This window comes from Erpetoichthys calabaricus, chromosome 4 (assembly GCF_900747795.2).
Source record: "Erpetoichthys calabaricus chromosome 4, fErpCal1.3, whole genome shotgun sequence".
Taxonomy (NCBI): Eukaryota; Metazoa; Chordata; class Cladistia; order Polypteriformes; family Polypteridae; genus Erpetoichthys; species Erpetoichthys calabaricus.
The window spans coordinates 129799814-129823992 of NC_041397.2; the positions used below are offsets into that span (position 1 = coordinate 129799814).

A 24179-nucleotide genomic window follows, 5' to 3' on the forward strand; every position below is an offset into this window, starting at 1 on the left:
TGAAACCTGTCTGAGGAGGGTGGTACTACCTGGAAAAGCATACATAAAAGGAGCTCTGTGATTGCCTTAACTTCAACTCCAATCAGACTCATCTAACCCCTCTGTACTGTGTTCCGTTTCATTGTTACGGCCCAGAAGCACACTGTCACTCCCCTCTATTCACTCGTTCAGTCTGTGCTGTTTGCACACACCGTGTTGGTCCTTCTCGTCCGCACCCGTGCCACAGCCACCCCATGTGGCTGCTGCGCTATGTGTTCAGTCATCAACGCTGAGTAAAATCAATTCGTTCTAGCACCTTCCACACTCAAACCCATCCCTCCTTTCACCCTTTTTCCCCAGCGTTTCCTCCACTAGCTCAGATGTTTCATTTGGACTACGCCTTCTGAAAACACAGTGCTCAGTAGCTGTCCATCCACGCGGCACTCTGCATCTCCAGCCTGATCATTACAGTTTTATTGTTTCGTAATGATAAAAAATATATACATGAAAATGCGGCCTGACCAAAGCATGGCCTGAGGCGTTTGCCTGATGGACAGTCCTGGATGCGGCAATATTTTTTAACACGTTAAATAGACCACATTAAACACAAAAATTAAAGTGTTAACTTTCTTCTCATATATATATATATTGTGGCTGCTAGAGGCGCTGTTGCCCCTTGAAACCCACCAGACAGACGTCCAAGACACACATTTAAAAGCACCAAGAAGAATTCTTTAATAATTTCTTCAAATAAAGTGCACAAAGCACCGCACACTCCACAATTCTCCAATAACAATAATAATAAAGAATAATCAATAATCAATACAATAATCACAATCCTCCACTCCTCCCAGCAGCTACGTCACTCTACCACCCAACTCCGGCTCTCCTTGCTGGGTTTCCCAAAGTCCTTTAAACAGTCCATGGCCCAGAAGTGTTTCTTCTCCAAGTCAATTGCCACATCTTCATTCCTCAAATAGGAAGGCTTCCGTCCTCGTGCCTCCGAAGTACTTCCGGGTCTTAATAACAGTAGGAGTCTCCAGGTTCCTTGTGAGCTCCCCCTGGCGGCACCCATGGCACCCAACAGGGCTGAGGAAACAGACTCCATGTCCCATGATGCCCTGAGGGAATCCGGGGAACCATTTCCGTCCAGGGGAGCTGCCATCTAGTGTCCCGGGGAGGCAGTGTCCTAAAAAGCCTGATCTTCCTCCTTCTTGTTGTTCAGGAACAGCCCGGCCAGACTGAATATATATATATATATATATATATATATATATATATATATATATATATATATACAGTATATAAAACACATGTGCAGTTGGGTATCACCTTCTTAGCTCTGCTGAGGTAAATGGTACCACCCCAGGATGCATGGGGGTCGCGCTCACATTGTCTCATCAATATAATTCTTTATATTAATGGCTTATTCAAAATGGATATCTGTAAACTTGTATTGTGATGACTTTTTGAATAACTTTTCTATTTTGCTCAAAATGTTGAGTTGTACAGCCATCTTTTTCATTGTGCCACCATGCATCTCTTTTGTTTAGTTATGTTTAGAAAATGGGGTCAACCGGTTGGCACCCCAATACTCGAAAATGACTCCCTGTACTTCAGCTTTGAGCCTTTTTGTTCACTTTCAAAAAACACAAAAATTCCTGGGGTTCCTCAGTGTATTATTTATGATCTGCAGCTGTGCTAGGACAGTTTGCTAGAAATAACCAATTTCTGGCAGCGTTAAAAAAATTACTTGCTAAATAGTTAAAGGGGTTACATGATTTCTACAGCTTATACAAAACTACATTCTGTATTCTGTTGGTCTCGTCCGTTGCGGGAGATGGACGTCTGAAGCTGAGCTCCTATAGCAGCGGTGTTATTATTTCTTATTTTCCCGAGGTATCCTGTATTTATCCAACCCGAGGGTTCTATTACAGTATATGCAAGCATATATAAACATGGTGGGCAAGAAAGGGGGTCAGAAAGAAATGGAAAAGAAACCTAAAGTTACATCCAAGCCTAGACAGGCAAGTCCAAGTTCAAGTTCAAGGTACGGCCTATCAGAGACTGACCTGGAACAGACAGGCAAAAGCCCAGACTCCTCTGGACCATGGTCTGCTGCATCGTCTCTAGTTGAGAGCGAAAATGCGAGTGAATGTGCAAGTGATGCAGATCACGATAGGTCGCCAATTGGAGAAGATCACTTGAAACTGGAAATGGCCTTGCAGTCCGTGCGTTCACCTACTCCTTGCGAGCTGGGAACATCGGCTGTAATAGAGCCCGCCGCTTCACCTACGGTGCACGAAAGCAGAAATGATCTGTCCGAACTGAAGGTGATGATCGCTGAGCTCAAGCAAGAGATAAAGAATAATATAAAGAAAGAAATAAATAGTATGCTCAAGACAAACGAGAGGATAAGTGAGATGACAAGCGAGAAGACAAGTGAGAAGCTGCAGCGGGAGCTGCAAGAGCTGCGGCAGGATAATAAAGACTCGAAGAAACGCATATATAATCGCTTTGAGGCGGCCTTTAAGTGTATACTGGAAAAATTGAGGAGCACATTCAGGAAAATATGTCTAAACTGAACACATCTGCCGATCAGCTGGAGGATGTTAAGCAGACATTCACGACTCGAATTGAAACAGCCGAAAATCTAGCATCCACCGCTGATGGAAAAGCAACAGCTGCGAATTCCGAATGCAAAAAACTCTGAGACAGACTTGCTGCTCTGGAAGATGGATGCAGAAGGAATAATATTAGAATTGAAGGTCTACCTGAGAATCGCGAAAGTCCAAACCCAGTGAAATTCGTAGCTGAACTATTCTCTAAAATAATTGAAGAGGACTTTAAATCAGTCACCGAGACAGCTGCAGCTTAACACATACGGAGATCAAACAACTCTAAGCATAGGACTTTTATTGTGTGCTTTGAGAAGTTACAAGCTATGTTAAAAGTAATGTCACTTATCAGACAGAAACAAGAGATTATGTTTGAAAATAACCTAATTCGTATTTTCCCTGACTTCTCACCCTCAACAGCTGCTAAGCGTGCCTCTTTTTATAATATCAAACAGCGCTTACGAAAAGTCAATATCAGATACAGCCTCTTGTATCCTGCCAAACTGAAAGTGGAGATTCAAGGCAAACATTACATATTTACCAGTAGAGAGGAAGCAGATAAAGAGTTAAGAAAGCTGATCCCGACACTTTCCTGAAAAAAGACCGTGAGTCGCACCCTGTCGTGGCATTGTAAAGAAGATATCACCGGCTGTCTAATCCGCTTGCAATGACACAGGTACCGTAATTATACATCCTTTTCCCTTCTCGGTCACTTTCTGCTTTTATTTTAATTACAATTATACAAGTTTATGTATGTATGTGTGGAAGAAATTAAATTAGTAGCACTTTTCTTTCATTTTTTTATTTGTTTATTTTTTTACTATTCTAAACACCATTCCCTGGGTTTACTATCTTAACATTTCAAGAATGTTAAAGAATTTCTTTTTTTGTTGTTGTTGTTGTTATGCTTATAGTATTCAGACTGTATTGGCAATTTGGCAATTTTAGTGGGGGGGTGGGGGGTATGTGGAGACCAGGGAGGGGGAGAAAGAGAGCAAGCTATCTCTAATCTATTCTTTTAATCCTTATAATTATAATTACCAATGTAACAACAGACTGCATGGCAATAACCCCTGGGAAAATTTGAAATTAAGGTCAAAGCTGTCTCACTTTTGGTTAAAACTACAAAATGACATAAAAAATTCAGAATTAATGTCTCTACGATGGGACAGTTAATTTTGTGAGCTGAAATGTTAAAGGCCTGAATCACGAATTAAAAAGAAAGTATTCTCTCACCTAACAGGTCTAAACGCTAAAATAGTATTTTTACAGGAGACCCACTTATTAAGCAAGGATCTGTTCCAGCTGCAAAAAGACTGGACTAGCCAAATGTTCCATTCCAGCTTTACAAAAAAAACTAGAGGTGTGGGAATTCTCATACATAGAACAGTCTCATTTGTAGTATCAGATGTTGTATCTGATCCTGAAGGGAGGATACAGTACACCATTGTTATGGGTAATTTATTTAACTGTAAAGTGATTTTGATAAATGTTTATGCACCCAATATGGACGATAGGGAATTAATCCAAAATGTATTTGCATCCATTCCCAATATGAACACTAATAAAATTATAATGGCTGGGGATTTAATTGTGTTTTAAATCCAGACCTAGATAGGTCTCCTGCCACAGGGGCGATGACATCTAACACTGCAAAGACAATTACACAGTTTGTAACTGACCACAACTTATCAGACCCCTGGAGATTTCTAAACCCAAATTCAAGAACATATTCCTTCTACTCACCAGTGCATCATTGCTATTCAAGAATTGATTATTTTTTTGTAGATTACCATTTCTTGCCTACGATTAAATCCTGCAAGTACGATGCTATTGTTATTTCCGACCATGCCCCTATGATCCTGGAAATAAAATCATTATGGCCCACATACTCATCTCGCAGATGGCGTCTTAACCCAGTTTTATTAGCAGACGAGAACCTTACAGAATTTATATCAAAACAAATCAGTTTTTTTTCTAGAGACAATTATATCCTCAGAGGTCTCTGCAGGAATACTCTGGGAAACCCTGAAGGCCTTTATAAGAGGACAGATTATCTCATATCTTTCCCACAGAAATAAATTGGAAACCAAGCAGGCATCAAAGCTAACCAACGGAATTACTAGAATAGATCAAGAACATACCAGGTGTCCAAGTGAGGCTCTTCATAGGAAAAGGCAGGCTCTGCATTCAATGATCAACCTCTTAACAACTAAAGCAATTGAACAACTCATTTTTAAATCAAGACATCATTACTATGGACATGGAGAGAAAGCTAATAAGCTTTTAGTTCAACAAATCCACAAGCAAGAAGTTCGCAATGCAATCCCAGCAATTACCAACACAAACGTAGACATAATCATTGACCATAAAAATATAATGCACACACTCAGAGACTACTATAAATCCTTATATTCTACTGAGTTTAAAGAAGACAAGACACAATCTAATACATTTCTGGATGCATTAGAGATACCACAAATATATACTCTTAGTGCAGAGGAATTGGATAAACCTCTGGCGCTACCAGAATTACTAGATGCTATAAAGTCACTTCAGAGTGGGAAAGCAGCAGGCCTCGATGGCTACCCTGCCAAATTTTATAAGAAGCTCCCCTCCTATTAGTAACATTCACAGAAGCTAGAGATAATAACATTATACCTCAAACTTTTCATCAAGCATTAATCACCGTCTTTCCTAAACAAAATAAGGACGTATTACAATGTGCATCATACAGACCAATTTCACTTCTGAATACTGTAATGATGTTAAGATACTCTCCAAAGTCCTAACTAGAAGGATGGAGAAAGTGCTGCCTTCAGTAATATCACAAGATCAAACTGGATTTATTAAAGGCTGATATTTAGTGTCCAATCTTCGACACCTGTTTAATGTAATATACTCACCCACAAAGTCAAACATCCCAGAGATTTTATTATCCTTGGATGCAGAAAAAGCATTTGATATGATTGAATGGAACTACCTTTTCACTACATTGGAGAAATTTGGGTTTGGCCCGAACATTTGTGCATGGATCAAACTACTGTATACCAATCCAGAAGCTTCAGTTTGTATTAACAACATTAATTCAGACTACTTTAAACTAGATCGTGGCACCAGACAAGGATGCCCCTTGTCATCACTACTTTTTGCAATCACCATTGAGCCACTGGCAGTTCACTTTCGAAATGCTTATGAGATAAAGGAGATTATCAGAGAAGGACTTGAACAGAAAATTTCTCTATATGCAGATGATATGGTACTGTATATATCAGACCCACAAAATACTGTGCCTACAATCCTAACAGCACTAACAGAATTTCAAAAGATTTTTTGAAAATAATTTAGTCAAGATAATTTGACTAAAAGTATGATCTTTCCAGTGAATTCTCAAGCATACAATATTAGATTGGACACCTTCCCTTTTATCATTGCAGATCAGTTCAAATATCTAGGGGTACACATCACAAGTAAACATAATGCTCTTTATCAACAAAATTTTGCTGTCTGTATGGAAAAAATCAAGCAAGACTTGCATAGATGGTCAACCCTTCATTTCACTTTAGCTGGAAGAACTAACATTGTTAAGATGAATATTCTCCCTAAGCTTCTCTTTTTATTTCAAAATATTCCAATATACATCAATAAATCGTTCTTTAAGAAATTAGATTCAACCATAACCACATTTATTTGGAATTCAAAACATCCATGTATCCAAAAAGTGACCCAACAAAGGCCAAAGGCAGGCAGAAGATGTCATGGCTCTACCTAACTTTCAGTTTTACTACTGGGCAGCAAACATACAACATATTAAAACTTGGACATTGACACAAATAGATGAACATATGCAGGCTTGGTCTGCAATATAAATAAAATCCTGCAGTTCATCTTTATATTCCTTGCTTTGCGCCCCAATAAATACAAATTATCGGCAATATACTAAAAACCCAATAGTGCTTCACTCACTCAGAATATGGAACCAATGTAGGAAGCATTTTAAGATAGAGAATCTTTTATTGGTGGCACCTCTGCACGTTAGCCACCTTTTTCAATCCTTGCAAACATATGCCGTTTTTAATGTCTAGAAAACATTTGGGTATAAATCACTTAGAGATCTGTACATAGACAACGTCTTTGCATCCTACAAACAATTACATTCTAAATTTAACTTTCCAGCAACATATTTCTTCACTATATTCAAATTAGAAACTTTGTTAAACAGAACCTGCCCAATTTTCTTCATCTCCCGCCTCCCTCTATGCTGGAAAAAATATTGATCAGTTTCAAGGACTTAGACAGCATTTCTGAACTATATAAAACCATTTTACAGTCCCTCCCTTTCAAAGATCCAAGAGGACAATGGGAAAAGGATCTCTCCCTCAACATATCAGAAAAGGAGTGGAAGGTAGCAATGCAGAGAATACACTTGAGCTCCATATGTGCAAAGCAAACAAATATTCATCTAAAAATTATATATCGAGCACATCTGTCTCGCTTAAAATTGTCCAAAATGTTTCCAGGGCAAGATCCAACCTGCGAACACTGCAATCAAATTCCATGTTTTGGGCCTGCACCAAATTAACATCATTTTGGACCAAGATTTTCAAATGCCTTTCAGACAGCCTTGGTGTCACAATCCCTCCTAATCCACTAACAGCTGTGTTTGGTGTACTTCCAGATGGGCATAAAGTGAAGAAGGACAAACAAACTGTAATTGCCTTCACTACACTATTGGCACGTAGACTTATCTTGCTCAACTGGAAGAATCCTAACTCTCCCCTTTAAAGTCAGTGGGTAACTAATGTTATATACTGTATTATTTGAAATTGGAAAAAATAAAATTCTCACTTAGAGGATCTGTGCAGAAATTTTTCCAAACCTGGCAGGATCTAATCAATAACATTTTAGAATACGCTTTTTAAGCACTGAGGAAGCTGATTCTCTTCCTATTCTCTTTTTTTTCCTTTTTCTTCTCCATTTATCTATATTCACTTATTAATTTATCTATTTGATTATCTTTACTAGGTTTAAGTTTTATTCTGCTGCACATGCTCTCTTTCTCAGGGGTGGGGATTGATTTGTTTTCAATCCTATTCTTGTAAAATTGATCTATTTGTATGGAATGTTGTGTGATTTCAATAAAATCAAAAAAAAAAAAAAACAACATTCTTTTTTAATTGTGTAAATTATGAAATATAAGATGAATTGATGTTTATTTGGAGTCCTCTGATAAAGTGGTCCCTTGGCCATGCTCTTGAAAAGGTATGGTCAAGTTTTCCACAGCTTCAACATTTTCATATTGTTTTTGTAGCTATAACAAAGTTTTAACAATCATTGAATACTTAAATAATATAACATTTGAAACATTCATTAGGCAATCTGCATTTCATTTTTAATTTTTTCTTTTACTTTACAAAGTAATTCTGATACATATACTTTGAAGTGCTCTTTATAACAATCAATTTAAAATGCATATGTAAACAATCATCCTCCGTCAGGCCACAGTTGCCAAAAATAGTTAACTTATTTAACAATCTGGGGCAGACTGATCATGTCAGTCTGAACTATTAATGTGTAGGTTGTATAAATAAACAACACAAAGTTAAACTAACAACTAGTACTGTCTTCTATTAGAAAAATCAAAGCAGGTTAACAGGTCATATTAACCTTCAAGGTTAAAAAAAATTATTTACAAAGTCCTTGAATCTTTCAAAATTCATATCTGAAATACAGCATTTTTAATGCAAGTAGTTATATATTTATAGTTCTAAAGGTAATGGTGTCATGTGAATTTCTCTTTACCTCCAGAAGCAAAAAAATAAATAAATAAATAATATACCGTACTATAATAATGTCAACTGGCATATTCTACACTGATACATTGCATATTATTTTACATTCCTCCAGGTGAGCTTAAAAATATTATGTTGTTTCACATTGCTCTTCCCAAACATTCTGGGGATATCTGTGTACTTTTGTTCAGATTGTTCTCGGCATATAATGAAATGAGGTGATAAATGATGAGAGGTCCCTTGCAAAGAAGCAAAAGTGGCAGCTAAGGTTCACTCCGTTACTTAACCTCAATGTGGGCCAACTAGCTTGCATGGTTAACTTAAAGCTACATGGAAGCACTTCAAGCATACCAATGTGATATGTTGTTCACTCACTGTTGTCATTTTGCAAAGTGACGAAAGCTTAGAATATGTGTATGTCTGGAAGGAACTCTCACAACTTTGTCACACTTTTTGTATTTAAATTTCTTTGTTAGTAACCTTTATCTATAAATTGGGTACAAATGGGATGTTCTCAACTGGATTAGGAGACTCTTACTCTTTGAGCATTTGAGACACATCTAAAAATGCAACATTAAAAAGAGTCTGATAGGATTAGCTCCCGTAACTTATGCAAATTTGTAATTTCAGTCAAATGATCATCACTACAGGGGCATCTGGCTGCAGGATCATCTTACAAACAATGCATAAATGTGCCATAGGTACCAGCATCTCAATCCAGGTGTACTGCTAATAGTTTTGCAAATTATCTGTTATTTTTTGCCTTTCGTTGATCGTAGAAAAATACATAACAGGTACAAAACAACACTGATGCCTTCCTATACTCATATAAACATATACCAAGATGGTTTTTTTTATAGCATGCCTGAAAATGTACATAAAAACAACAAATTATTCTCATACTACATAACCTATCTTTGCCTTCAGAAGATAAATAAAAGTGTGAAAGTTCTTAACACCTTAGTAGGTAAGTATTCATTGCTTTATTTATGAAACTATGCTAATTAGTTAATTCCTGCCCTTACTATATAGGATATCAGTGAGATATTTCTTTCTATTAAGTTAATCACATTAACTAGTAACACGAGGCTCAACTACCTTCTAAACAAATCGGAAGTCAAATTTGACAACAATCTTAACTTTTGAATAAAATTAATGTCACCAATTCCTGTTCTGCCAAATTGTGGCAGATACAGTGCATTCAGAAAGTATTCACAGCGCATCACTTTTTCCACATTTTGTTATGTTACAGCCTTATTCCAAAATGGATTAAATTCATTTTTTTCCTCAGAATTCTACACACAACACCCCATAATGACAATGTGAAAAAAGTTTACTTGAGGTTTTTGCAAATTTATTACAAATAAAAAAACAGAATTCACATGTACATAAGTATTCACAGCCTTTGCTCAATACTTTGTCGATGCACCTTTGGCAGCAATTACAGCCTCAAGTCTTTTTGAATATGATGCCACAAGCTTGGCACACCTATCCTTGGCCAGTTTTGCCCATTCCTCTTTGCAGCACCTCTCAAGCTCCATCAGGTTGGATGGGAAGCGTCGGTGCACAGCCATTTTAAGATCTCTCCAGAGATGTTCAATCGGATTCAAGTCTGGGCTCTGGCTGGGCCACTCAAGGACATTCACAGAGTTGTCCTGAAGCTACTCCTTTGATATCTTGGCTGTGTGCTTAGGGTCGTTGTCCTGCTGAAAGATGAACCATCGCCCCAGTCTGAGGTCAAGAGCGCTCTGGAGCAGGTTTTCATCCAGGATGTCTGTGCATTGCTGCAGTCATCTTTCCCTTTATCCTGACTAGTCTCCCAGTCCCTGCCACTGAAAAACATCCCCACAGCATGATGCTGCCACCACCATGCTTCACTGTAGGGATGGTATTGGCTTGATGATGAGCGGTGCCTGGTTTCCTCCAAATGTGATGCCTGGCATTCACACCAAAGAGTTCAATCTCTGTCTCATCAGACCAGAGAATTTTCTTTCTCATGGTCTGAGAGTCCTTCAGGTGCCTTTTGGCAAACTCCAGGCAGGCTGCCATGTGCCTTTCACTAAGGATTGGCTTCCGTCTGCCCACTCTACCATACAGGCCTGATTGGTGGATTGCTGCAGTGATGGTTGTCCTTCTGCAAGGTTCTCCTCTCTCCACAGAGGACCTCTGGAGCTCTGAGAGTGACCATCGGGTTCTTGGTCACCTCCCTGACTAAGGCCCTTCTCTCCCGATTGCTCAGTTTAGATGGCCGGTCAGCTCTAGGAAGAGTCCTGGTGGTTTCGAACTTCTTCCACTTACGGATGATGGAGGCCACTGTGCTCATTGGGACTTTCAAAGCAGCAGAAATTTTTCTCTAACCTTCCCCAGATTTGTGCCTCGAGACAATCCTGTCTCGGAGGTCTACAGACAATTCTTTTGACTTCATGCTTGGTTTGTGCTCTGACATGAACTGTCAACTGTAGGACCTTATATAGACAGGTGTGTGCCTTTCCAAATCATGTCCAATCAACTGAATTTACCACAGGTGGACTCCAATTACGCTGCAGAAACATCTCAAGGATGATCAGGGGAAAGAGGATGCACCTGAGCTCAATTTTGAGCTTCATGGCAAAGGCTGTGAATAGTTATGTACATGTGCTTTCTCAATTTTTTTTATTTTTAATAAATTTGCAAAAATCTCAAGTAAACTTTTTTCACGTTGTCATTATGGGGTGTTGTGTGTAGAATTCTGAGGAAAAAAATGAATTTAATCCATTTTGGAATAAGGCTGTAACGTAACAAAATGTGGAAAAACTGATGCGCTGTGAATACTTTCCGGATGCACTGTATTAGAACAAGGAACCAGGAAATGGGACATAGTCAATTATAACCAGCCAAACTCCTTACTATGAAGTCAAAAAAAAAAAAAAACAATTATTAAACCACTAAACAAAGAACTGAAATTCAGAGTGAAAGTTTCTTGAACTACAGAATCTAATAACAACAAATGCATGTTAAGTCTCAGATAACCAGGAGGTGCACTGAGCTGACGTTTATACCGCCACAATGTTGACATCACCCATCACACACTTGGGTCATTCTGGCATAGAAACATTTTAGGAAATGATCCCAAAATGGTATCATCCAAAGGGAAACAATGTGCAATAATTTTTACTATTAAAGAATTAAATCAAAACTAGAAACAAATTAAATGAATTCCATTAGCTACAAAAATATTAATGAAGCTATACATAGAAGACGAAGAAGAAGAAGAAGAATTCAGACCTCTTCACTTTCTGCACATTTTATGGTGCTATTTAATTTTAAATGGGTAAGTTTGCCATTTTTGCCCTTTAATCTACACTCAATTGGCCATAATGACAAAGTGAAAGCACGTTTTCAGAAATGTTTGCAAATATATGAAAAATCAAAAACTATAAGTTGATTGGAGTTTATCTGTGGCAAACTGAATTGATTGGACAGGGCTTACAAAGGCATACATCTGTGTATATAAGGTCCCACAATTCACACTGCATATCAGGATAAAAAACAGTCCAGGAAGTGCAAGGAGCTCTCTGTGGACCTCCTCTTTAAGTGTTCCCAGTAGCACAGTAGCGTAAATACTTGCAAAATGGAAGAGGCTAGCAAGTAACTGTGCAAAAAGTTTATTGTATTTTTTGCTTTTTTATATTAGTTTTTATTTCTGTATTTTTTCTGACCTTACTTGGAAATTCAGTTTACAGTAGTTTTAGTTTTCCTGCATCGTATATTTTTAGTTTTAATATATATAATTAAATAATTATATTTAATTATTTAAATAATTATATTTAATTATTTAAATAATTATATTTAATTATATATTAATATATATTAATATATATATTGTGGCACGCGGCTGGGGGGTGGTGCCCAGCCGGGATGCCCAGGAGGGCAGGAGGAGGGCGCATGCCTCCTCCGGACCACAAGGGGGGCGGCCGCCCTGGTTCCTCTGAGGGCCACGGGTGCAGGGCTTCGAAGCCCAACTCTGTAGGGGCCCGTGGTCTCCGCCAGGGGATTCCCCCATGTCTGAAAGACCCAGAACCCCAACACTTCCGCCACACCAGGAAGTGCTGGGGGAAAGAAGACAGGGAACACCCGGAGGGCTTCCGGGAGTATAGCCGGCACTTCCGCCACACAGGGGAGTGTCTTAGGAGTGTCAGGAATCACCTGGAGCCCATCCGGGTAATTATAAAAGGGGGCCGCCTCCCTGCAGAGAAGGACTGGAGTCGGGGTGAGGAGCGGACAAGGTCGAGTGCAGGAGAGTGGAGGCGGCTTGAAGGAACAGGCACTGTATTGGAAGAGGCCTGGACTTTGGGGGAGTTTGGTGCGAGAAGCACTGGGTTGTGCACTTTATTGGACTGTATTATAGTGTAAATAAACGTGTGGTGGACTGTACAATGGTGTCCGTCTGTCTGTGTCCGGGCAGCTTCTCACAATATATATATATATATATATATATATATATATATATATATATATATATATATATATATATATATATATATGTATTAATAAAGACATTTCTATTTTATTTTTATATCTATTAGTTTCCGTTTTAGTTTTAATAATTATGGCATGGTTAAATAGCTACTATGGTTTAGTTTTGTGTCACAATCAGACAGAACTGTACACTTAACGAGTTTGGATATAATACGAGTTTAATGTTTGTGGAAGCTTACAACACCACATGGTTTAATATCTGGTTTTCTTTTTGTCTGATAGAAACAAGCATGATCAAAACCAGGTACTGAATGTGAATGATTTTATACATTTTTTAATTTTAAAAATATTTTCTATCTGCGGTGGGTTGGCACCCTGCCCAGGATTGTTTCCTGCCTTGTGCCCTGTGTTGGCTGGGATTGGCTCCAGCAGACCCCCGTGACCCTGTTCGGATTCAGCGGGTTGGAAAATGGGTGGATGGATGAATATTTTCTATGTCATTTGTGCTGAACAAATGTGCGCTGACTGTTGACACTTTTCATCTTTTCCTTTTATTGCCCAGAATGGGCCAATTTGTAATGAAATTTGTAATGAAAGGCTTGAGGTTTTTTTTACTCTAAATTCTACAGAACACAACATATCCTGCTCCAAGACAATGTGCTTATAATGAATGCCTTCAATATTGCATTCTCCCATACTGGGCTTTGTTATTTTCTACCCCCCATATTAATCTCTGATTCCATCTCAGGCACATACAATTTATAGACAGAATTTTGCCACCTGCAGGCCTGAAAAAATATCAAAAATCAGAAAATATATTCTACTTTGTTCTGACAGGTGTGATCATGAAAATCATGGGAGCTTAGGAAAACAGGGGTTTTAGGATTGAATCAATGTGCTGACCCTACCTGGATCTACAGAAACAAAGAAAAACAAGCATGTAGTTTCAATGTTAGGGGCAGTGAGATTTGAATTGCCCACGCATAAGAACAGTAAACCCATAATGAGCAGAGCAACAGTGGGTAATTGGACTATGGCCAGGCACAAAATGACAGAGACAGCATCTGAGATTAGGAACAATATATACATGATATAAACCTATTTATTCAGAGCAGGTTGGCAGGAAACCTGGAGCCTACCCCAGCAGGTTTGGATGCAAGACAGGAAAAATCCCCAGTATGCAATATGTATGATGAGGCTGATGTTAAGAACAAAAAGAATATGATATTTCAACTATCTATTTTAAGAGAAAGATAAAAATTGAAAGAAGAAGGACAAATATTTTAAAACATAATTCTGCTACTGTATTATTTTCACAATATCGGTATTTTGAGCTGTGAATATAAACTAAAAAAAGATAAATTAATAAATATAGAATAAATACAAAAACACATTAGTATGTTTAGTTTTTCTCCAGTTGGCAGACTCTCTTCACCTACCTGTAGTTCAGTAAAGACATCGCCAACTCAGGAATTTTACAAGGTGTGCATCGCTTCATTGTTAAACGACCATTTTAAAGCAAAAGTGATTGGTCAGCAACAATATACAGTGGCACCTTGGTTCACGACCATAATTCGTTCCAAAACTCTGGTCGTAACCTGATTTGGTTGTGAACCGAAGCAATTTCCCCCATAGGATTGTATGTAAATACAATTAATCCAATCCAGACCGTACAAACTGTATGTAAATATATATTTTTTTAAGTTTTTAAGCACACATATAGTTAATGATACCATAGAATGCACAGCGTAATAGTAAACTAAATGTAAAAACATTGAATAACACTGAGAAAACCTTGAACAACAGGGAAAACTAACACTGCAAGAGTTCGTGCTATAGCACTACAAACCGCTTGCTAAAAACACTTTTTTAATGAGTTTTAAGCACAGGGAAAAAAAATGAACATTTGAAAAATCCGTAATTTAATAAACCACCAAGAAAAGTAACATTGCAACAATGCACGCTACGAACCGATCGCTGTAAACAGAAGTGAAAACAAAAACAAGCCCGGTGCATTCTTTAACTGCCTTCTCTGCCTTATACGTCCAGACCCCTCTCTCTCACGTGTGTGTGTGTGTGTGTGTGTGTGCGTGTGTGTGTGTGTGTGTGTGTGTCTCTTGGGCGCGTGTGTGTGTGAGTGTGAGTGTGTGTGCGTGTGTCTCTCGCACGCCTCTGTGTCTGTGTGTCTCTCTCGCTCGTGTGTGTGTGTGTGTGTGTGTCTCTCACGCAGCTCTGTTTGTGTGTCTCTCTCTCTCTCGCTTGCTGCACAGGAGAGACTGAACAAGTGCGGAAATCATCGGCGCGCACAAACCGAAAGGGAAACTGGCTTGTTCGTATACAGAGTGTGTGGTCGTGAACAGATGCAAAAGATTGGTGAACTTTTTGGTCATAAACCGATTTGTACGTGTTCCGAGACGTTCGTGATCCGAGGTTCCACTGTACTGATCTTGTATGAAGACAATCAGTCTCTCAATCAGTGTCATTTTATGGTCTCAGCCTATCTTCTCTTCTACAAAGCTTTACAACCTCTAATTCGGTGGCCAATTTTACACTACTGGTAGTTCTATTTTCACCATTAGCAACATAAACGAAAATAATATTTAATAAAGCAATCTGCAAAAGATCCAACTAATAGTTTTTCCGTTTGTATTAAAACATCTCCAATTCTCATTGGAGATTCTAATTTCTTATGGTAATCTGATACATTTTAAATTCCTTTTTTCGCAAAATCTGTAATGTAGCCCTTGCCTATGTATGTATATCTACAACTTCTATACATGCAAATAAAAATGAAATAGTATGCATTAACACTTTTAAATTTGTTTAGTTAGAATTATACTGGAAGCACGTTTTTCAAAATAAAGTGCTACTTCATATATCATAAAAGATACACAAACAACATACATACATACAGTAACTCTTTGCTTGGCTAAATATGCTATTAAAGGGAATTTGAAGCAAAACCAAAGTGTTGGTGTCATAGTTGTTAATAAATAAGAAACCAAAGTTCAGGGTTAGGGTGCATTAAAATAAAAAATATAAAAAAATAATAAAGCCTTTGCATACACTTCCATTATACAGAAAATTACAAAGGTGTTAAACTTAAAAACTATACAGGGAAATCAGTGAGAGGCTTAGGATTTAAAAGACAAAAGCTTCTGGTTTTAATCCATTTCCTTAAGGAGATTACACAGTCTACATTCTGGATCATGACAATTTCCTGAAATTATGGAGTGTATGTGTTTGGCTTAACAAAAAAGTACCATAGTGTAATGTTAAAAACTGATTATTGTTTTGACAACATGTTGACAGATCAGCAAACCCAGCAGAGATTTTTCCCCACATTTTCTCCATAGCTCCACAATGCATGGTCTAAAATAAACTATAATAGATTTTAATAGACATATAGTGGTCATTGTCTGGGTTCACTGATGTTGGTCGGCTGACCTAAATTGATTTGCCAAAATGTTATCGTAAGTAAATGTGGCATGGAGCTCCTTCAAGGACATAGCTCCTTCAAAAACCTGACTCCCTGGATTCATATCATTTGCTTGGTCAACATTCATGTGTAGTCTGCACATTCTACATGTGTCAGGTATTATTGCTACTGGAATTACAGCTTTCCTCCTGACATGTAGGTTTGATTAATTGGTGGTTCCAAATTTTTCCCTGTGTATGTGTAATGAAACCATTACAGCCTGGATTAAGCAAGAGTGTTGTGTGTTTTATTAAGTTTGTTGAAAAAATATACAAAATTAAAAAGTTAACTTTAACCTGATTTTTAATTTAATTTCCATGTTGAAAATTGGGTAGTTTTAAATTTTATTTTTTAAAATATGTCCGTAAAAAAAGAATGCAAAAAACAGACAGCATTCTAATTCCAAAGCAAAAATTAATTGGCCAGAAAACACATGAAGCAAATACCCAATATAACCTTTTTTTAGCTAATGAACCTCTACTAAAGCTACAAAATGTATTTAGAGTTCATATGCTTCAAGCACAGGTCACAGTTAAAACTTGAAAACTAAATTCACACGTAAAGATATGTATTACAGTATTGATTAAATGAATCATGTACAAAAGATCATACTTTTTAGCATCATCTACTTGAGCACTAATACAAAAAGATAACCATTTGATGCTTCATATTCATTCAATTATGAATTATAAAAAGTTACCTTAAGTTGAACTTGAGGCTCACTACAATAAATAATTCTAAGGCATGAATAAAGAATTAGAGGATAAAACTGCTAAAACATCAAAGAAATGTAATGTTCTCTTTAAAGAAAGAAAATGTATTAAATTGTGCATATTTTGGTAAAATAGATCAAAGATTTTTTTAACTGTATTATAGTTAGAACTGGATAGACTTTTTTATCCAGTTATTAAACAGGTAGATTTTATTTCAACTTAACAACTGTAAAGCCACTATTTTGCTAATCCATGCCAAGACTAATGTTTTACATATTTGTAAATCAAGGATATGCAAATACAAGTACAGCAGGCATAGTGTACAATATGTTACTTTTTTTTAGTGTAAGGCTAAACTGTAAATTATTATGTGTCTTTAGCACTAGACTATTAACTAATTATGAAACAATAGTCTTTGTGAATAGGATATATTTATTACCCTGGCTGTTTAATGTGTTTTCCTGAACATATCAAACTTCTAAACTTGAAGTTCAGCCCATTAGTGACACAGGTAACACTTTTTAATTGAGTTTCTAGAAGTGAAGAAGTTTTAAAAATCTTCAAAATGCTGGTTTTGGTGAGGAAGACTGAACTAGTTTTAATCCTAAAACATGTGCTTTGAAGGTTGGGGGAAGGTTCTAGTCAGTGATGCTCCTGAAGAAGAAAGGTCAAATCAATATTACAGTTAAAAAAAAAGAACACCCAAGAACTGGGAACTTCGACATAGCTAAAAAATCTACTCGAGCAAACACAAATGGAATTCAGTGCTATGCTGCCTATATCAAAAGTAAATTCAAAATATTAAAAATGTTAACATATTTTCATTTTTTTATACAAAAACGCAAAAACTTTAAAGGTGGTAAACTATGAATAACTGGGTTAACAAACAAGTAAATTATTCCAGGCTATATTAGCTTGTTCAGTTACCACCTGACATTTAAATACGGTATATTACATCAAAGAAAATTTGTTTTTTTTTTTTTTTTGCTGGTCAAATTTATCAATATGCTGATATCTATGTGCAGTTTACACAGGCCAGATTAATGTTCTGCCCATGTTCATTCTGTTCTCTTTGTTGTTTAAAAAGTATTATAATAGAAATAGATATTGATCATATTTTTTATTACTATTACTTTAATAACTGTACCCAATTGATCACAGGTGCTGAGGATACTTACACACACTGGTATGATAACAAATGGCCACAAACATCATTGTTATAGAAAGTTCACTGCAGTTTACAAATACAGCAATACAGTTTATTTTAAAATCTAACAGTAATTTAACAGTAAAGTAAAACCTAGTGTATGAACTGAAAACCATCTGATGGAACAAGTTACTCTTGGAAATACACCTTATATTTAAACTATTAGCAGCTTGAATTGGCTATTAAGTTATGGCTCACCTCGAGGATAGCTTGAGTTTAACTCTTATTGCAATCCTCACTAATGTAAATAAAAAAAACACAATATTCTCATGGGGGAACAAATATCTGAAGTATCAATGTCTAATAAACAGATGAGACCAACTCCATAAAATACCTATTTCTCTTTTTCAAGCATGGTTGTGGTGAATTCTTGTTTGTTTGGCATGTGATACTTTATTTTTTTAAGTATTCAAAAATGTTATTGTTATAAATGTGAGGTCATCACATCAACATTTTGGGTGTTTGCTTTTGTTGTTGATGTCATCATTTTTGTAGCTCACAGCTGTGTTGTTTAGTGAAACGTATCATTAGATGATAAGTTGATCAGGCCTGGACTATAAAAGATTTATGGAAGAAATGGTGTCCTTGTTTTGACCATTTTTTTGCTTGGTGTTACTTAGGAGAAATTAAATCTAACTTAATGCTCATTTTGCTTTTATTTTCTATATTCTTTTTTGTACATTTGGCTCTGGAGATCTAGTTACTTCTCCACATAATATCCTTTTGACTTTCTCATTTCCATGAATTTAACATTTCCCTTTGACTTTTTTCATTAGTGTCTAGTGTTTGTTTATTACTATCTATACTACCGGTCAAAAGTTTTAGAATATCTCAGTTTTAACAGTTTTTACAGGAATGTAAGCAGTTTAATGTCTTAATGTTTTATGAAATCAAGGAATATAACAAATAAACAAGAGGAAATAAAAAATAAGTCAAGGAATCATTAAGTCTACAAAATTCTATTCATATTTTTGATTTATCAAAGTTGCCGCCTTTTGCTGATATAACAGCCAAACTGTGGTAATCCTTTTGATTCAGAATGCCAGTCACTCTGTGCAAGTCATCAACTGTACCTCCAGCAAAAGAACCTCAGACCAGCATACGTTCTTCTCCAAGTTTGACAGCTGGTGTCACACATTGAGGAACTATCCTTTCACCAACTCGATGGAGTACAAACACCCTGTGTGATGAACCGAAGATTTCAAATTTTGATTCATCAGTCTATTAGAAATTCATCCAGTCTGTAGTAATCCACTGCCAGAATTTCAAGGAATGACTTTCTTACTGCCACTCACCCTGTCAAACATGCAGCACAAAGTCTCCTCTTCACAATTGAAATTAAGACTTACTTTTTTCACCCACTGTTAAGCTCTGTTTGAGGTGCATTTCAAGCAATCTGGTGACCCTCAGAAACTTGTCTTCTGATTGGATTGGGACTTTGGGTCTGCCAGATCTCTTTCTATCAAAATTTCTTCCAGTATGCAATTGCCTTTGGATTGTGTAGGACACTGTACTCGCTGACACTTAGATTGATTTTTTTAAAGTTTTTCTAAATGAAAGGCCTACGCTTCTAAGGGTAAAAATACTCTGTCTTATTTCATTTGTTAATTTTCTGGCCAATATCACTGGAATTTACAAATTTCTACAGTGTAACATTGTCCAAGTAGGAGAGTGTAATAACACAGTCTGTTCCAACTCTGCTTTAAGACAAACAGAGGGTTTTTAAGTAATCAAGAGAAGTTGGAACACTTGGAGTTGGAGCAAACTGTTTGCTTCAACTTGCAAGGCTTAATTTTCTTTAATTGATGCAGATTATATGTAGGCTGTAACAAATTAGTTGTTCCATGAATAAGGCCCATTTGTAATATTCATAAGTTTCTTTTTTTGAGTTTTTGCTAACCTAAATTTTCAATTTAAACGTATTGCATTTTATTGCTTACCTTTTCTCCATTTTAGGTCATTCATTGCAATTCAGCTGATTAAATTTGAAGAAAAACTGAGGTGTTTTGACCGTTAGTGTACATATTTGCTGTATTAATTTCCGGATGTTGCACACCTTTATGCTATGTACTAAAGTCACTTAAGTATGCAAGTAATTTGCGACGCTAGTGTTTAGATCTGGCAGTGCCATGCTGACGATGTGAAGGAATTTAAGGTGGACCGGGATTTTGAGTTTTTTCATAGGTTTCAGGAATTCTAGTGTTAATCTTTTGCTTAAACTGAAAATCTCTTTTAAACTTTCTTCATAATTCATCACCTTTAGCCCTGGAGTCAGCCAAGCCGCTCTTCTCTGGACCTTTTCTATGGCTGCAATGTCCTTTTTGTAGCTTGGAGACCAAGACTGCACATAGTACTCCAGATGAGGCCTCACCAGTGTATTATAAAGCTTCAGCATAACCTTCTTGAACTTGTACTCCACACATTGTGCTATATAACCTAAAATTCAATTTGCCTTCTTAATGGCTTCTAACACTTTCGAAAAGTTGACAGTGTAGAGTCTACTACGACTCATAACGTCATTTGCTGATGAGGTTCCTCACATCATCACCCTCTGCTTCAGAATTGGCTGATGTTAAGAGTGGTGTTCCACAGTGCTAAGTAATTATGTGTTTGTTTTTATCTGCACCTCAAATTTTAATTTCTGAATTTTATGAGAATTTCCATTCTGTGTCTTTTCACTATGATGCTGAATGGTTTCTGAGAGCATAATGCATGTACTATGTTACCTATGACATTATTGCAGTCATTATATATAAGATGCTCACTTGCAGCAAGCAGTATCCAAACATTAAATTTTTCAAAGGAAGTATATTGCCAAACACTAGTACTTGAGCAAACAAATCTAAGAAAAACTTTAGGGACTGACTCTTGTTTTGCTTACACTTCAACCTTACAAGCTTTTATTGATAGATTCTTGCTTCAACCCCCAATATTCTTTTTCTTTCTGTTACACAGAAAGTCTTCTTTCAACCTCCACCACTAATTGTTCAAACTTTCCAATAGGTCATGCAATTTATATCCTACTCAAACATTAAAACAACTTTGGTCAAAATGTACCAACAACAATACTAACCAAAAAGAGACAAACTGTACATATAACTCCAGTTTGATTCACTGTGAGTATTCTTGTATGATTTATTTTTAATACTTTTAAATATAAGCAAGACTCACCCTTGCATCTGCATATATTACAGAATGCCTGTCTCTATTTCCTTGAAACTGTTCACACAGATCTTGCCTTTTCTGCATGCATAAATTGAGGCATACATTGAATTCAGAAACTATTCAAACAACTTCACTTTCTGCAAACTTTATTGAGTTGTAGATTTAAGTTTAAATAGATAAATATGCCATTTTTAGCCATCAATTTACACTTAATAACCTAAAATGACAAAGTAAAACTTGTTTTCAAAAAGGTTTGTAAATGTATTAATAATCAAAAACTGAAATTTCTAATTCATATAAATATTCAGACCCTTTTCAATGGAACTTCAAATTGTGGTCGGAGGCATCCTGTTTGCTTTAATTATCTTTGAGATTTGTTTAGAACTCGATTCCAGGTGGTTCATCATGGGGTGGGTGCAGCAATGTGCTGTATCAGCACATGCTCTCAACCTCTCTCTCTCTCTCTCTCTCTCTCTCTCTTAATTTTTATTTCAACTCATTTCTTAACTAAAGCTAAATCTCCTGCTTTGTATTTACCAAAATAAAGTATTCTGTTTATAGTACCTTTTATCATTATTCTTTGTGAAAAATTCCACCCAACCTATATTTTACTCTTCTGGAAAAATCAATAGAATTGACTTGGGATGATGAGAGGTCCTCAATCTTCTATTTTTTTTTTTTTTATTTAAGAGAACAAAATACACTCAGTAACACACAATTTTGTCCAAGATACACCCACATGAACAAAACAGAAGTACAACCAGTGCCTTAAAAACACACAAATAAGAAAACAATCAAATTAAAATAAATATTTTAATATTTCTTAAAATAAAATTATTTTAAATACAATGTTTATTATGGCGGCACGGTGGTGCGGTGGGTAGCGCTGCTGCCTCGCAGTTGGGAGACCTGGGGACCTGGGTTCGATTCCTGGGTCCTCCCTGCGTGGAGTTTGCATGTTCTCCCCGTGTCTGTGTGGGTTTCCTCGGGGCACTCCGGTTTCCTCCCACAATCCGAAGACATGCAGGTTAGGTGGATTGGCGATTCTAAATTGGCCCTAGTGTGTGCTTGGTGTGTGGGTGTGTTTGTGTGTGTCCTGCGGTGGGTTGGCACCCTGCCTGGGATTGGTTCCCTGCCTTGTGCCCTGTGTTGGCTGGGATTGGCTCCAGCAGACCCCCGTGACCCTGTTTGGATTCAGCGGGTTGGAAAATGGATGGATGGATGTTTATTATTTTTAAAAAAAACAATTATATGATGATGACAAGGTAAAAGTGGCACCAATTTAGCTTATTTTGATTATATATAATTAAGATCAAGGTCAAGGTTACTTTATCCATCCATCCATCCATTTTCCAACCCGCTGAATCCGAACACAGGGTCACGGGGGTCTGCTGGAGCCAATCCCAGCCAACACAGGGCACAAGGCAGGAACCAATTCCGGGCAGGGTGCCAACCCACCGCAGGACACACACAAACACACCCACACACTAGGGCCAATTTAGAATCACTAATCCACCTAACCTGCATGTCTTTGGACTGTGGGAAAAAACCGGAGCGCCCGGAGGAAACCCACGCAGACACGGGGAGAACATGCAAATTCTACGCAGGGAGGACCCGGGAAGCGAACCCAGGTCCCCAGGTCTCCCAAATGCGAGGCAGCAGCGCTACCCACTGTGCCACCCAGGTTACTTTATATGACCTTGAAATATATTTCAGTATTTTAAAGAGAAGGTAAAAGTGAAAACATTAATCATTTCTTGAGACAGCATGAATCTAGAGCAAACCATCTAATAAAAAAAGAGATAAATTAACAGCAAGATTGACATTAAATTAAGAAATTTGCTAGAGAGAAAGCCTGCAGCCACTTTGGCCCTTGATGACCATAATTTTTAACTCATGTTCAATATCTTATGCTACTATCTACTTGCATAAGTAAATAAATGAGTAACTTGTTCAGTGTTTCCGCAAAAACTGTATCCATTGGAATAAGTCTGGTAGAACTTCATTTTCACAAAGCTACACTTGGAATTCCATGTGGCATGATGTCTGCATTATTCAGTATATCATAACCATGAGCTCCAATGACCTGTACTCTACACTTTACAATATAAAACTACAATGTCCTATTTAATTTCACACAAGCACTGTCAAATTGTAGAATGTGAAGAGTTTACAAAGATAATCTAGTCATTAAATATTTTTCAGCAACACCAAAACAAACTATTCACACTACTTTATAACAGAATTCCTTAACCAGTTTAAACAGAAGACTTTTCCTGGATGTTAACATACCAGTGTTGATGAACAAGAAATTGTAATATTCTTTTTATAAATAAAACAATATATTATGTAACTGAAATTCAAAGTTTCTGTAATTGAAAAGTATATATTATTAACAACTTTAAAATTCACATTTTCATGTTTCTAAATCTTTGTTTTAAAAAATCAGGAATACAGCTGTAACTTTAGAAGTCAACAGATACTCACCAAAATATGTTAGCCACCAAGCCTGGAAATTGCATAGGGATCCATCTGGCCGGATGTCTCCCTAATACACATAAGGAAAAAATATCTGAATATTTTCTTTTCCCCACATTTTAACAGAAATGCAAAGTTTAATTTATAGTATGAAGACAAGGTTTATAATCCAATAAATTCTCCCCAACATTATGGCTTCAGATTTGCACCAATCATATTTTTACTTTCTCGTATAAATAGTATAAAGTATAGTAATCACGAAAAAAATTCATCCTCAAGAGTTTGATGAAT

General features: G+C 36.9%; 1 protein-coding gene across 2 annotated transcripts in view; it reads right to left on the bottom strand.

Annotated features, from left to right (window-relative positions):
• si:dkey-100n23.5 (uncharacterized) overlaps positions 1 to 24179 on the bottom strand; it is a 667944-nt gene that overhangs the window by 542566 nt on the left and 101199 nt on the right. For both annotated transcript variants that reach the window (XM_051926134.1, XM_051926133.1), the window contains one exon: positions 23898 to 23958. In XM_051926134.1, coding sequence (XP_051782094.1) covers positions 23898 to 23958 — 61 coding nt within the window. The remainder of the gene's footprint in view (positions 1 to 23897; positions 23959 to 24179) is intronic.